This window comes from Aedes albopictus, chromosome 3, assembly GCF_035046485.1.
Source record: "Aedes albopictus strain Foshan chromosome 3, AalbF5, whole genome shotgun sequence".
NCBI classification, from domain to species: Eukaryota; Metazoa; Arthropoda; class Insecta; order Diptera; family Culicidae; genus Aedes; species Aedes albopictus.
This window is the reverse complement of record NC_085138.1, coordinates 172,509,504-172,523,135: the sequence shown is the minus strand read 5'-3', so window position 1 is coordinate 172,523,135 and position 13,632 is coordinate 172,509,504. Positions and strand designations below refer to the sequence as shown.

Sequence of the window (13,632 nt, the reverse complement as noted above, 5' to 3'; positions counted from 1 at the left end):
TTGGGTTTGAGAAATCTTACACGCCATACATTTTTTTTTGGGTTCTCATACAAAATATCTTACAAGGGGGGAAGGGGGTGTCGGAAAATCGCAAAAAATCCCTTACGTAATTATTGGACAGCCCCATATCGTGTGACAGGCACGAAGATGCTCTATGCCCATGGAAGTCAAAGAAATTTCCTGGATCGACCGGAAATCGAACCCGTTACCCTCAGCATGGTCATGCTGAATATACAAGTCTTTAGCTGCGACTATCTGGGCACCTAAGGTTTATTCGTACAAATATGTTTTATCTACCGTATTACCCCGCTAATACGACACCGACTGTTGTCGTATAACCGGGGTAAACTTTTAATTCGACAAACTGGTCACCCTACACCACCATGCGCATTGAAATTTGGCAACTCTATTTTTGTTTTTGTTTTGATTTCCGGATTTGCTATGAAACATAATTTCATCATATATTGCGGTAGCGCGAATGAAAAGCTCGTTCTTTCTACGATTGTTGCCATCCTCAGTTCATTCCGGTTGGTCTCCAGGTGGTTTGGGTGTTGAATAGCACCCACTCAGAACTTCCGAAATTTGCGGCTGCAGGAGGAGTTGCTGCGGGTGCAAGTATAAGCGCAATATCAAACTGTTTTGCATTTACAGTGTACATCGCTGTGACAGTTGAACACTTTTTAATTCGACATGTGTCGTATAAGCGGGGTACGAATTAAAAAGTGTCGTATTAAAACGTGTCGAACCAGAGGGGTAAGACGGTATATATGATTTCAATGCATTGCGAAGGTTCTTCCAGAACTCCCTTGAGTATGAGATCTACATAATCGGATTTACAAGCGTAACTAGTGATCGTTTTCTTTGAGCACTCCCACAGTTATATACTCGGTTATATTAATTGAAGGTTTTTCTTTGTTTACCATTGCATTAATTTTTATCTTTAGGGGCAAAGTGAAAATATATGCTATGTCCAGGAAGTCTATACAATTTTACGACAGAAACGGGAATCCCGCCGTTTTCCCTGATGTCCCCGTAGCTAGTGATATTTTACAGTATTAAAATAAACCTCCTTAAAACCATATAAAATCTCCTGAAAATCCATTGGATTCCATGAACAGATTCCAAAACCCCTTGTAATCTCCGTGAACCCTCTAAAAGCCCATGGAATTAGCTTCCTCAGTGTCTCAAAAACTCCCTGAAAGCTCTTAAAATCTGCTAAAACCTGAAACCCACTGAAGCCCTTCGGAACCCCAGGAAACTCATCTGAACACTCCCCTGTGAATCCCCTGTAACCTCATGCGACGCTCTGAAATGCCTTGAGACCCCTCTGAAACCCTCTAATCCTGCTAGATACGCCATGAAACCACTTGAAACTCGCTGAAGTCCAATGAGCACCATTTGAAACTTTCTTGAATCTTCCTGAACCCTTGAAAGGCTATCTGAAAAACCCGGAAACAGAAACCGTGATTACCCCTTAACCCTTTGGAGCCGGAGGGGTCATATATAACCCCAACATAGATACGGCCAGTGTTGGTAAAAACTCAAATTCTCAAATCTCATGCTTTCACGCGCGATTCTTGACTCGCCTAACTCACCGGCCAAAAAATCATGCATGAGTTGACTCGCGATTTCACTCATTGCTTTATTTCTTGGTATTCGTATTACTTACTCCGATATTTTTAGGATTATATGATAGAACAAAAACAAACCTATCGTACAACAACATTGGATGCCGTTCAAATTGATTTGGGTTCATTTTACAAGCGAACGAGATCTCGGCGCTTGACTCGTGAGAGCGCGATTTTGCATGAAAATCTCGCGCGTGAGAAAATGATTCAGAATCGCGCGCAAGTTTGCTCACGCAGGAGCGGTTCATGAGTGTGCTTTGAGTGTGATTTTACCAACACTGGATACGGCTGTATAAATTCAAACATTCAATAAAACAGAATACTGTCTTCGGTAAAGTTGTTGCAAATTGAGTCTTCTATTGAGGAAAAAATGGGAATATTTGTATATGCGACTTTACTGACAACCTAGAACATCCTGAACACCATGAAGTTTGGAGAATCTAAATAATTGACATGCCAGTTGTTCTAAAAGCTCAATTTGGATGTGGGTTACGTTCATATGTATTCATTTATCCTTCGCCAATAAAATCAAAAGGTGTTTTATATTCTGGGATATTCTAGGTATTCCAAACTGTCCTGTAGCAAAGTCCTTCAAATTTACAAGAACAATTTCAGGTGGTTTGCCATAAATAATAGCATTGCATAATCTACTAGGATCCTTGAAGCTTTTGAAATCTACAATGCCATTTATAGACACTACAGGGATATTCGAGGTCGGCCAAACTACCTTGGAGTTCAGAACTTCAGGTCTACATTCGTAACAGTAGCCATATCTGTTATACTGAGAAACGTTGCATAATCAACCGCGGTTACAGGATTACTAAACGTCCTTACAACTTAGAACTCCCAGCTATAGTGAAGATATGACGAAGCCACATCTCGAGCACAAATCTGTAGGCAAATGTGGGACGCGGCCGAGGATAAGGACTGCAGCCTGGAACCGAGTGTTGTGGTGTAGAACTGTTGATTCAGTTTTAGTATAATTGTTATTAACGCTAAATAAATGAAATCGATGCAATCATTACGGTCGGCAATGTTGTGTAACTCAAAACAGCAAAAAAGATATTGTATTGGCCACCCTCAAAGCAGGCCTTTTGCTTGCTCTTATCTCGGTCTTAAGCGCGGCTTTTGCAGGGGCGACCACCACCCGCCGTTCGTTTCACTCTTCCTCTGATCGTGCTCGCTGCATCCGCCGCCTAGCCCGTAGGCAGGCGCGGCGCAGGTCCGCAATCGCGTCGGTCCACCAGTAAGCCGGTGGCCTCCCATTTCTAGGGTGGACTCGCCTAGGTATGGTCGCATCACACGCACGTGAGAGCACCGCTACCAGCTCGTAGCCGTCTAAACCGATTAAGTTTCGCTCACGGCGGAGCGCCTTTCTAAATACCTCTTCGTCGAAGTATGATGTCTTCCACCTGCGAGGGCTTGGCCTTGGTCTAGCCGCTTCTTCTTCTATCCGCTGTTTGCTGTTGTTGTAGTCGATACTGTAGCGAACCGCCAGGTGGTCGCTGTGAGTGTAGCCATCATCTACTCTCCAGTTCGAACTACTTGTTAGGCCAGGACTACAAAAGGTAACGTCAATAAGTGACTCCGCTCCGTTTCGACTATAGGTACTCTTGGTACCGACATTAGCCAAGTCGACATCTAAGATGGCTAGTGTTTTTAGCAGGATCTGACCCCGCTGGTTCGTGAAACGGCTTCTCCATTCCACGGCCCAGGCATTAAAGTCACCCGCTATTACAACCGGCCTTCGCCCTGTTAGCACGGTCGTTATGCGGTCCAGCTTTTGTGTGAACCGCTCGATCAGCCACCTTGGAGGCGCATAACAGCTACAGAAGAAGACCCCGTTTACTTTGGCGACCACGAAGCCCTCATAGGTAGTAGACACCAACTCCTGAAGAGGGTATTTACCCGTCGTCTATAACGCCGCCATTTTTCTGGTCCCATCCGCGACCCAGTTACCGTTACCGGCGGGTACTCAGTATGGGTCAGATATGATGGCGATATCCCAGCGGGGCAGCACGGACGTCAACCACGAGTAGATGTACCGTAGTCCACATGAATTTGACATGTTTGGGAAATTGACACTTTTGGGCACTCTGACAGATTTGGGATGTGCACGACATTCGCGAATTAGTCATTACCATACATTATTACTTAAGTAAAACGTGTAAAACCAGCAGAAGGTTATCAAAATTTTAGCGTGCAGTCGTCGAAATTACACGACAACGCGGAGATAGCAAATAAATCCGTGAGAAATTGTGTAATGCATAAATTTTCAGCACAAACAATTTTGAACGTGTTTGTGTTGTGAGCTACGGGGATTTTGCCTTTTGCTGGCCCCCTGCGATATCCGTCTCCCACTCAGAAACCGCCTGACAAAGCAGTTGCTGAGCCGCATCACAGTGGTTCAGGTTCAGCTGCGTTACCTGCACTGTGGTTTGTTGTTCACTGCGGCTTTCTTGAAGGCCGGGCACCTTGGACCACCCATCGGATGTCTGTTGTTCGAGGATTTCCCGATACAGATCATGCAGATGGGCGGACTCGTGCAGCTTTGGGCCTTTATGACCTTCAGCGCCGCATCGCCTGCACAGTTTGCGCCTGTCGGGGCCTTTGCAGTCCCACGACTTGTGTCCTAGTTCCAGACACCTGAAGCAAACCTCTTGTGGCTCGTGGAATGTCAGGTGACGTACACACCAGCCCACCTTTATGCTCCCTACTTTAAAGGACTTTTTAACGTCCGCCACAGGTAGCTGAACCAAAGCTATCTGTGTCCCTGCTGGCCCTTTCCGTAGCTTAACGGCTGCGGCGGCCAATTTTGGATATCCCGACTGATCTGATACTGTTTATTGAACTTCCACAAGACTTAGGAGACATGATATAATACAAATCGTATCTTTGTGTAATGAAAGAAGTTGCCGTTACACCCATTCATTTATTTAGTTCACATCAAATTCATGATAATACTGAATCAACAATTTGCCGCCATAATACTCGATTTGCAGCTGCAGCTCTCCATCCTCGGTCACGCCCAACACTCGCCAGATCACGCTCCACCTGGTCCGCCCATCGTGCTCTCTGCGCTCCACGCCTTCTTGTGCCAACCGGATCAGTTGCAAACACCAGCTTTGCAGGGTTGTTGTCCGGCATTCTTGCAACATGCCCTGCCCACCGTATCCTTCCGGCTTTGGCCACCTTCTGGATGCTGGGTTCGCCGTAAAGTGCAGCGAGCTCGTGGTTCATTCTTCTCCGCCACACACCGTTCTCCTGCACACCGCCGAAGATCGTCCTTAGCACCCGTCGCTCGAAAACTCCGAGTGCTTGCAGGTCCTCCTCGAGCATCGTCCATGTCTCGTGTCCGTAGAGAACCACCGGTCTTATTAACGTCTTGTACATGGTACATTTGGTGCGGGGGTGAATCTTTTTTGACCGCAGTTTCTTCTGGAGCCCATAGTAGGCACGACTTCCACTGATGATGTGCCTTCGTATTTCACGGCTCACGTTATTGTCAGCCGTTAGCAAGGAACCGAGGTAGACGAATTCTTCTACCACCTCGAAAGTATCCCCGTCTATCGTAACATTGCTTCCAAGGCTTGTCCTGTCTCGCTCAGTCCCACCTACCAGCATGTACTTTGTCTTAGCCGCATTCACCACCAGTCCGACCTTTGCTGCTTCACGTTTCAGGCGGGTGTACAGTTCTGCCACCGTTCCAAATGTTCTGGCAATAATATCCATGTCATCCGCAAAACAGACAAATTGGCTGGATTTCGTGAAGATCGTACCCCGGCTGTTGAGCCCGGCTCGTCGCATAACACCTTCCAGGGCGATGTTGAATAGTAGGCAGGAAAGTCCATCACCTTGTCGTAGTCCCCGTCGAGATTCAAATGAACTGGATAGCTCACCCGAAATCCTTACGCTGTTCTGCACACCGTCCATCGTTGCTCTTATCAGTCTAGTCAGCTTCCCGGGAAAGCTGTTCTCGTCCATAATTTTCCATAGCTCTGTGCGGTCGATACTGTCGTATGCCGCTTTGAAGTCGATGAACAGGTGGTGCGTTGGGACCTGGTATTCACGGCATTTCTGGAGGATTTGCCGTACGGTGAAGATCTGGTCCGTTGTCGACCGGCCGTCGATGAAACCGGCTTGGTAACTTCCCACGAACTCATTTACTTTAGGTGAAAGACGACGGAAGATGATCTGGGATAGCACTTTGTAGGCGGCATTCAAAACGGTGATCGCTCGAAAGTTCTCACACATTAACTTGTCGCCTTTCTTGTGGATGGGACAGATTATCCCTTCCTTCCACTCCTCCGGTAGCTGTTCGGTTTCCCAGATCTTGACTACTAACTGGTGCAGACAGGTGGCCAACTTTTCCGGGCCCATCTTGATGAGTTCTGCTGCGATACCGTCCTTACCAGCCGCTTTGTTGTTTTTGAGCTGGTGGATGGCATCCTTAACTTCCCTCAGCGTGGGAGTTGGTTCGTTCCCGTCCTCTGCTGCACCAACATAGTCATTTCCTCCGCTGCCTTGGTCCTCCGTGCCTACATTCTCTTCGCCATTCAGGTGCTCGTCGAAGTGCTGCTTCCACCTTTCGATCACCTCACGTTTGTCCGTCAGGAGGCTCCCTTCCTTATCCCTGCATATTTCGGCTTGCGGCACGTAGCCTTTGCGGGATGCGTTTAGCTTCTGGTAGAACTTGCGTGTTTCCTGTGAACGGCACAGCAGTTCCATTTCCTCGCACTCCGCTTCTTCCAGGCGGCGCTTTTTCTCCCGGAAGAGACGGGTCTGCTGCTTCCGCTTCTGTCTGTATCGCTCCACATTCTGTCGGGTTCCATGCTGCAGCATTGCCGCCCGCGCTGCATCCTTCTCCTCCAGAACCGCTCTGCACTCCTCGTCGAACCAATCGTTTCGTCGACTCCGTTCTACGTACCCGATTGTGCTCTCGGCTGCGTTGTTGATAGCTGCTTTCACTGTACTCCAGCAGTCCTCTAGAGGGGCCACATCGAGCACACCCTCGTCCGGCAACGCTGCCTCGAGATTCTGCGCGTATGCGGTGGCGACATCCGGTTGCTTCAGTCGCTCTAGATTGTACCGGGGCGGCCGCCGGTAATGTACGTTGTTAATAACGGAGAGTTTTGGGCGCAGTTTAACCATCACCAGGTAGTGATCGGAGTCGATATTAGCGCCACGATAGGTCCTGACGTCGATAATGTCGGAGAAGTGCCGTCCATCAATCAGAACGTGGTCGATTTGAGATTCCGTTTGTTGTGGTGATCTCCAGGTGTAACGATACGGGAGGCTGTGCTGGAAGAAGGTGCTACGAATGGCCATGTTCTTGGAGGCGGCGAAATCGATGAGGCGTAGGCCATTTTCGTTCGTCAGCTGGTGGGCGCTGAACTTTCCAATCGTTGGTCTGAATTCCTCCTCCTGGCCTACCTGAGCGTTTAGATCCCCTATGATGATCTTGACGTCGTGGTTTGGGCAGCGGTCGTACTCGCGTTCGAGCTGCGCGTAAAATGCGTCTTTGTCATCATCAGTGCTTCCGGAGTGAGGGCTGTGCACGTTTATTATGCTAATGTTGAAGAATCGGCCCTTGATTCTCAACCTGCACATTCTTTCGTCGATCGGCCACCAACCGATCACGCGCCTCTGCATGTCGCCCATCACTATAAAAGCTGTTCCCAGCTCACGTGTGTTGCCGCAACTCTGGTAGATGGTATGATTACCTCTAAACGTTCGCACCATAGATCCTGTCCAACACACCTCCTGCAGCGCTACGATTCCGAACCCGCGGTCCTTCAGTATATCGGCGAGTATGCGGGTGCTCCCGATGAAGTTGAGAGATCTGCAGTTCCACGTACCGAGCTTCCAATCGCAAGTCCCTTTTCGTCGCTGTGGTCGTCGCCATTGGTATCGGTTCGCATTCTTCTCTTGTTGATTTTCCGGTGCTAGTCTTTTTTACGGCTGGCTCGCAGGGCCTGACACCAACCCACTAACCCAGGGAGCTGGGCTTACCTTCCCGGAAGCTACGGGTTCTGCATTGGCATTTCCTCCAACTACAGTGCTAAATAGCTAGGCTCGAGCGCCAGTCTTCGCCGGGGGTGGTGTTTTTAATGGGCGCCCAGGAGATAATATTTTACCTGAGCTTCCACCCCCTGCCGTTACACCCGTAGACTTTAAAATCTAAACTCGAGAACAGTTTGGATGACCTAGGATATCCAGAAAAAAAAAAAAAAAAAAAAAAAAAAAAAAAAAAAAAAAAAACCCTGATATTCTTTTGAATCACCTGTGATTCCTTCCAGGGCCCCACATAAGTCCCCCTTAAACCATTCATAACTTTGAGATTCCCAATTTTCAAACGCCTTCACATTTGTGAAATGTGCATAATAGGAAAGTGCATATGATGATATGATTGTGCTTTCGTTATGCTGACTAAGAAAAACATGTGTTGATATAAGGGTGTAGGTTATGCCACAAAAGTTCAGCCTATTGGACGCAGTGGCTTAATTTCCCCAACAGGGGAGGAAAGAAGGGTGTAGGTTCCTTAGTATGTAATCATTGATATAGCTCGTTTACATCATAGTTGTACGTTTAATAAAATCTCTTATTGCCGGGTGAGCTATGTTTGTGTAAACTCCGGGCAATCCAGTGCCGCAAATTGTTCCACCCCAAGATACTATGCCGTACTGGATACCGTCTTGAACTGCGGGTCCGCCGCTATCTCCATCACACGAATCACTTCCTATATCGCCGGCGCAAATCATACTAAAACGATTGATTTTTATTATGGGAACAATAAACTCGATCATAAATAGCCTCACTCGTCAGTTATTAGTCCATCCCACGAGGTGTTACATGCTGTTCGACTCACTACAGGGATTGCTACCATCGTCAAGATGTCTGGCGTTTTGCCTGCAGAGTCCTTACCCCATCCCGTGATCGTAACGTATCCTGTGCTCCATTCTCTGCTGGTGAGCGGCACGGTTTTAGTAGTAACTGCACTGAAGGGGATTTTGACTCGTACCGTTGCCACATCTCGTGGATAATCGTTAGGGTCGTACTGCTCATGGATGTGGTAGTAGTATACAGCATGAATGGTTCCTCCAGTTGACCGAGAGGAGCTGCCAGAACGAATCGATATCTGGAAATAAATTTGCGAATACTTAATTTGTAGCATTGATGGTATCCAATTAGCACTTACATCGGCGTTCTTGGGCTTCCAATCTAAGCAGTGAGCTGCTGTGAGCACCCACAAATCGGATATTATAGAACCACCGCAAAACTGCACATTTGAATACAGAATGGCCACCTGATATGGATAGGCTTCAATACTTGTTTCTTCGCCACCTACTATCAACCTTTTACTGGACATTTCAGATTTCCTGAAGTTCACCTCATTAGTCACTCGTGCTACGACATTTTCCAAGGCCGGCGGTAGACGATGCACTCGATCCAACACCTCTTGAACAGTCAGCTCTACCGATTACAAAAAGAGTTCAGATTAATCACTCATTTAAAATTTATGAGATATCTTCTTCTTACGTCTACTTCCGTCCACCAGAGATGATGCTAGAAACAACGCCAAACACACGGTATGTATCATTATGGTAAAAAGTTTTCCAATCGGTAAGCGAGATAAGTTACACATTCTCGTTTGAACGGTCCTTGTGAAGTGAGACGAAGATGCACACGGATGAACCATTTATCTTAGTATCGCCGACTACAAAGAACTAACCCTTAACGATCCAACGTTTTCGAGTGAACTCTTTATTTTTAATGTATTGATTTCAGCTAGAGATTCGACTGGGAGTCCGTAAATCGTTTATAAAACCATTTTATCTTTTGTCATATTATCATGAATGTTTTAATGTTTTCTATTACACGCACGACCATCCACCATTTACGAAATAATTTTCAAGTACCACTCGCAACATTGATTTCGTGGGATTGAATGGGTTTTACGAGAACGTTTATAAATTGCCCGAGATAAGGCACATCGTAACGCAGTTGTTAACGACTAATGTGATTGTTGTGTCCCAGCCTACATGAGGGCGCTTCGAAGTCGAGCAAGTAGGTACCTTCCTAAATAGGCAATGTATAAATTTCAATGTCGATCATCTTAGAGGGTAATGCGGCGACTTAATAAGCTTCAAGACAAGGAAAAAGTCTAACGAAAGGCAATCGAATGAACGAAGCATATAGAGCTATGATTTTACATGAACATATTATCCAAAACATCCAATCATACAATTTTGAGGTTCATATTTTTTTTTATTATTCATGTGTTGAAAGCAGCAAATAATGCTTCCATTTTATCACAGACAAATGTTTTCGCGATTATCAGTGTAAGTTAGGATAAAGAATAGCTACCGTTCCTTCATTATCGCTTGTCTGCTTTGTTTTTATCCGAAAATTGTCTGCACTTATTGAGAATAATTATAATTATTTATGTGAAATATTCATACATTTTCAACTTATACTTTAAAGGTTATAATGAACTAATGTGAAACATAAATAACAACTTTAGGGGTTCTCATTTTTTCCATCTTCCGACCCACTATTCATTAAAATAGAATTTGGTGACCACCAGCACTTATTTCAAACACTCAAATAATAAAAAAATGAAGCTATTTCATGCCTACAACAAACTATTTGAAGTTAATTTGTCAATGATGATCAATCAAAGGTTGTGACTGAGTATTGTGTTGTTCTATACAGAGAAGAGCATTAACCCTAAAAGGGATACCTTCATGGCCTCAGTTTCGCCACCTCGCTGAGTGTGTTCCATCAAAGGCGAGCTCTGAAAGGCGCCTGGGGTCCAATGGACCCCAGGTATCCCTTTTATTGTTAATCAAGACAATTAGATGATCGGCATTGAACCACAATAATTGGTGAGATCTTTCCAATATTATTTATTTGTAAATAATTCTACTTCAGTATATATTTACTATATAACTGCATATAAGTTGAAATTCGCTATTTTCAACATACTTTCATCTATTGGAAGCTGCTTCAGTTCTGGGCTCTTTCTAAGTTGATGAAGGGATTTATAAATGCTTGCAAGGACTTGGCCAGGTGTGTGGAGCTGACTGAATCTATGACATTGTAGATAGTAGCGACATCAGCAATGTCAATGGATATATTCAACTTAGCAACTCCATCCAAGATTTGTGCAAGTATTAATGCTATGCTATGCTATGATCAATTAAAGATTGTGATTGTATTACGTAATCAGTTTTAGTAAACTTCTTGTCTTTAGAATTTGAAATAAGTTGAAAAAGTGTCTATTACTTTTAAGCTTTTCCGGCTCCATGCAGTACTAGGAATAAAGAAAACATTAACTTTCTACGAAATCTTTGCAGATATAGTGTGAATATCATGTTTCGGCAGAATTTTTTTTTGTATATGAAAGGCCTCCAAATCATACATTTTGAACCATGTTTTCTCGTGCATACATTTCAGAACCATAAAACAGAGCAGATTGAATGCCACTTAAATTTTTGGCAAGTAGGTGCGATAGATTTTTGGACGTTATAATACTCCTGGAAGAATAGATAAGACCTCTGTGACTGTATTTTATTGAAGTCATTTGTTCAGCTGTTCTGATGTCAGATTACCAAAATTCAGCAAAATATTATTGTAAAAAGCTTAAGAAGCTCTATAAAAATATACAGATAAAATTTCTGAATCGATTTTGGAATCAAAAATTAGCATGCGACCCATCAGTAGGTCGCGGCCCATAGTTTAAAATACGCTGGCTTAAACTACAGTAGACGTTCGCTCGGTTCAAAAAACTCTTTAACTTGACAGCGCTCTTCAGCAACTGAGAGAATTTCATTCGGTAAGTGAAACGCAAACATGTTTCAGTTAACGAAAGTCCATTGTACATAAAATACAGGACAAGCCTCATTGGATAAATATACGACTTGTGCTGAAAAAAAAAAAATACAAATATTCGACATCATTGTTACACAAAATTAGCAATAAGTTCCATCGTTATTTTGAAAAAACCAAGCCAAAAATGAATGCTATCAGGCAGTTGTTTTCTGCATTTGAAATTTCATTATTCATACTTTATCTTTATCTTTATTTGGAGCAGGGAAAAGCCCCCTTGAGTAGAACAACATACATATCGCCCCCTTAATGCTAGAACTAGGTAACTCGTTTTGGAAAGTATGGGTGAAAATGGCTGGTAAAACTTATCATAAAACAAACACTTTGTTGGTCTTAAGGCGAAACTGGAAGCATTTCCTCACTTTTTGGTTTTTGATTTTTTATTAAATAACGAAGCAATATTTTCAAAATCGTTTTTCGTGCACTTGTAGAGTATAGATCAAGATATCATCTGATTTTTTTTTTTGTAGTGGAAAATGTTTTTCGTTTTTGCAGAAACCATTTTTGAACACAAAAAAATGGTTTCTGCAAAAATGGAAAACATTTTCCAACTCAAAAAAATACAGAAGATACCTTGATCCATACTCTACATGTGCACGAAAACCGATTTTGAAAATTTTGCTTCGTTATTTAATAAAAAATCAAAACCGAAAAAATGAGAAAATGCTTCCAGTTTCGCCTTAAATGAAGAATCATTATGTGTGACAAACTTTTGTTTATTGTGGTGAACGTTCAGATCAAGGTTGTTAACCGATAAATTATCGACAGTTAACTCAACGCAAACTCGATAACGATAAAGGATACTCGATAATCTCTCGATAACGATAATCAAACGATGAATCATCACGCAGATCAACGTACCTTCGATAATTTTGCGATAAATCTAGTTACCCTAGTGACGGCATCAACAACGGTTCAGTTCGCGAAGAAAATTTTTTGGAGACGTTATCGAGTCGATAATTTCCACAGTTAACTGTATCGCCGATGACATTTACGCCTGAAGATGTTATCGTTATCGACGATAAACAATAACAGACGTTAACTTTATCGTTGATAACGATAATTTATCGATTAACAACCTTGGTTCAGATTTAAACAAATTGCTCGCGATTTCGCAAAACCAGTTACCTAGTTCTAGCATTAAGGGGTCGATATAGTTCCCCAAAATTAACATAGTTTATAAGACAAAAACATGAAATTGTAAATAGTTTTACTGAATTCGGCTCCGTTATGTCTGTTGGTGCATGAGCCTTAAATAAATGATTTAGTTAAAAAACATACATATAGCTCATCTACAGACAAGCAGACGTAACACTCTGATAATTTTCATCGTACACCGATTTAAGAGTCTATTTAAAAATTCCATAGTTGGCCAACTGACCAGAACGCATCGTTTTTGTTCGAGTTTGACGTTTGCCCACTACCTCCACCTAGTTGTTGGTTGGCCAAACTCAGTTATTTTAGCATTTGGCGAATACGTTTCCATGACTATGATTTGAATCGAAAAATGGTCGAAAAGTCACGTCTGTTTGTCTGTGGCTCATCCTTAAAAGAGCGCAAAACCTTCTCGTCTTTTCGTATCAAAAGAATACCGTAAAATTGGGTTACTTTGATAGTTTTTCAGCGAATTTTCTCAATATTTTTACATGTAACAGTATTTCCCCAAGTTTTATATTTTTAAAACAAGTACTGGGGTATCAGTTATCAATTGCAATTAAAAGATTCGATAATCTGAAATATTTTGAATAACTTTTAGTTTTTCATATAACCGAAAATCAGATTTTCATTTTGGGGTAACTTTGATAATGCCCTAAAAACAAACAAATCTCAAAAAATAATCACAGATTGAAATCTTAGGGCCGATTTCTTCACCTCGGCTTAACTCGTAAGCCAGGCTTACCCATATAGTTAAACCTGGCTTAACGCCTAAGCCAGGGTGAAGAAATCGACCCTTAGGAGTATGAACATGATGAGAGAAGGCTTGTGGAATATATTAGATAGAATTTTTATATCAAAACATTGTTTTTTTTTACTAAATTCTACATATAAAAATGAGTTTATGGAGTATTGAGTGCAAAACACAATAAATTTAGCTATCAAAAATCATTATCTT

At 43.1% G+C, this 13,632-nt stretch overlaps 1 protein-coding gene across 1 annotated transcript; it reads right to left on the bottom strand.

Moving 5' to 3' along the window:
- Positions 1 to 8,161: 8,161 nt before the first annotated feature.
- LOC109401792 (trypsin beta) lies at positions 8,162 to 9,412 on the bottom strand. Its single transcript, XM_019674406.3, has 4 exons — positions 9,168 to 9,412; positions 8,827 to 9,101; positions 8,447 to 8,766; positions 8,162 to 8,390 (listed from the first exon to the last, which is right to left on the bottom strand). Exons 1-4 carry the CDS (start codon positions 9,325 to 9,327, stop codon positions 8,198 to 8,200), a joined length of 948 nt encoding a protein of 315 aa, XP_019529951.3. The 5' UTR covers positions 9,328 to 9,412; the 3' UTR covers positions 8,162 to 8,197.
- Positions 9,413 to 13,632: the final 4,220 nt, after the last annotated feature.